The following is a 2,443-nucleotide window of genomic DNA, read 5'->3' on the forward strand; positions in this document are numbered from 1 at the left end:
CTCTCATAAAATTATACTACCATGATATTTTTATGAATAAATCAAATTGTTTTTCATAATCTGTCTTATTTTTGGTAAACCTAAATTAAAAGAAAAAGAGAAAAGGAAAAAAGGAAAAGAAAAAAGGAAAAGCACATTTGAAGAAGAAATTTAAGAATGGGAAACAACTTTGAGTAGCAAGTGTGACTTGAGCCATTAGATTCTATTTTTAATTTTTTAAGCACCTAAAGATGCTTTTATTTAATTACATAATGAAAATTTTACACTTAGCCCCCTCCCCCTTCACTCCTCAAATACCGCCCACCACCAACACACCCATTTCACCTTTCTCCGTCTCTCTCTCCCAATTATCACAACCGAAGCTCCGGTCGCACTCATGGGAAGTTACTTCGGCGCCGGAGAATGCTTCTTTGAACAACAGAAGCCGGCCGAGTTCATCACCGGAGGCAATCAGTTCACCATTGATGACTTGCTCCTTGATTTTCCTAACGACGAAGATATCGTCATGAACGAGGCTTATTACGAGAGTTTTAATTCTAATTCAGCTGATTTCTCCAGCTCAAATTCCTCCATCTCCGGCAGCGAACCTCAGTTATCCGGCAATATCAGCTCCTATAGCCTCTCCGACTCTCAATTCTCCGGTGGTGAACTTTGTTTACCGGTAAGTTCAATTCCACCTCCATAATCTTAAGCTCAATTTCCGTTTCTGTTTCGATTTCGTGTTAATTTGAAAACTCAAGCAAACTCAATGAATTAAACTCAATGAATTTATGTGTTGTATTTGAATTATGCAGTATGATGATTTAGCAGAGCTGGAATGGCTATCGAGTTTCACAGAGGAATCATTCTCGAGCGACGACTTACATAATCTGCAATTAATCTCCGCCGCGAACAAAGCACCCGCAACCGCCACCGCTACCGCTACCGCCACCGACACCTCATCTTCCGAGACGACTCGCGAATACCAACACAAAACCACAGGTCCTAACAGAATTAACTCACCGATATTTCAAACCAACGTTTTGGTCCCCGGTAAAGTTCGTAGCAAACGATCACGCGCTGCTCCCTGCGATTGGTCCTCACGCCTCCTCCTCCTCAAATCGTCAACGACCGACATTAACAAGCCGGAAACTACCCACCGTTCTGATAACTCTCTCCGGAGATGCCTGCATTGCGGTTCAGATACAACACCACAGTGGCGGAGGGGTCCAATGGGTCCCAAAACGTTATGCAACGCATGTGGAGTCCGTTACAAATCCGGTCGGTTAGTCCCGGAGTATCGCCCCGCCGCTAGCCCGTCGTTTGTTCCGGCGAAACATTCAAACTCTCACCGGAAAGTAATGGAGCTCCGACGACAACTGGAACTTCAAAATTCACAGCAACAATTGGTGAATCATATCTCAAATTTTGATGGGTGTAACGCCGGCGATGATTACTTGATTCATCGCCAAATCGGGCCAAGTTTCATGCACATGATCTAATCAACATCATCATCATCATCATCATCATCATCCTCATCATCTTAATCATAATCATGAACCAATTTTACGTATTAGTAGCGATTTTAGCGTTAAGATTAGTCTCTTCCAAGAAGAATATGATCTCAATCAAAGAGAAAACAGATAACATGATGAATTCATTGTAGAATTTTGTAATCAGATTTACTAATCGTTGATTTTATCAATTGAATGAAAGTTTCGTTGATTTTAAATATGAATATAAATTGTTTTAATAGATTTAATTTTAGTGTGTTGTGTGGGGTTTAACACAGTAAAAATGCGAATAGTGGAATAGTAACGTAAGCGGCATGGTCCATCGTTGTGCACTCAATGCCACATGCAACCGCTCAAACTTTTATATCAAAGTCTTATCTGTTATCAACTTATCATATTTGATATTTCATTTTCCAAGAATTTTTATTTTGGCTTCAATTTATGAATTTACATTATTACCCTTTAACCCAACCAAAAATGTTCTTATGATTTATCTCTTGATCATTATGGTTGAGACTTGAGACCTTTATTTCATTTAAAAATCAAGACTTTGATTTTAAGCAAATATGTAATGATGAAAATCAAGTTTTACTTGGCTTGTAGGTTTCATCCTTTTTTTCTTTTAAGTTTTTTGTTCAAGTTGTTTGATAAAATTGAAGATTTTATATGTTCTTCCATATATTTACTACAAAATAATTTTTGTCATAAACAATAATTTATGTTTTAGATGAGTTGTACAATATGCAAAAAAAATCATAACATTGTTGTATATATATGGCAATAAATTGTCCGAATTAACTTCTTTTATATAATCATTGTCGTGCTATAAAACTCATAACAAGTTTAACAATTATAGGGATAACTTACACATGACTATTGGGATCAATGACTTTATGTTGATATTTTTTTCCAACTTTGGTATTTTTATTTATAAGTTTACCAATTTACCT

General features: G+C 37.0%; 1 protein-coding gene across 1 annotated transcript; it reads left to right on the forward strand.

Annotated features, from left to right (window-relative positions):
• The first annotated feature begins 312 nt into the window (after window positions 1-312).
• On the forward strand, window positions 313-1,711 carry LOC145108061 (GATA transcription factor 12-like). Its single transcript, XM_079045052.1, has 2 exons — window positions 313-661; window positions 795-1,711. The coding sequence occupies exons 1-2, from the start codon at window positions 377-379 to the stop codon at window positions 1,479-1,481; spliced, it is 972 nt and encodes a 323-aa protein (XP_078901178.1). The 5' UTR covers window positions 313-376; the 3' UTR covers window positions 1,482-1,711.
• The last annotated feature ends 732 nt before the right edge of the window (window positions 1,712-2,443 follow it).

The sequence above is a fragment of the Lactuca virosa genome, chromosome 4 (assembly GCF_052849685.1).
Source record: "Lactuca virosa cultivar CGN04683 chromosome 4, Lactuca_virosa_CGN04683_v6, whole genome shotgun sequence".
In the NCBI taxonomy this organism is placed as follows: Eukaryota; Viridiplantae; Streptophyta; class Magnoliopsida; order Asterales; family Asteraceae; genus Lactuca; species Lactuca virosa.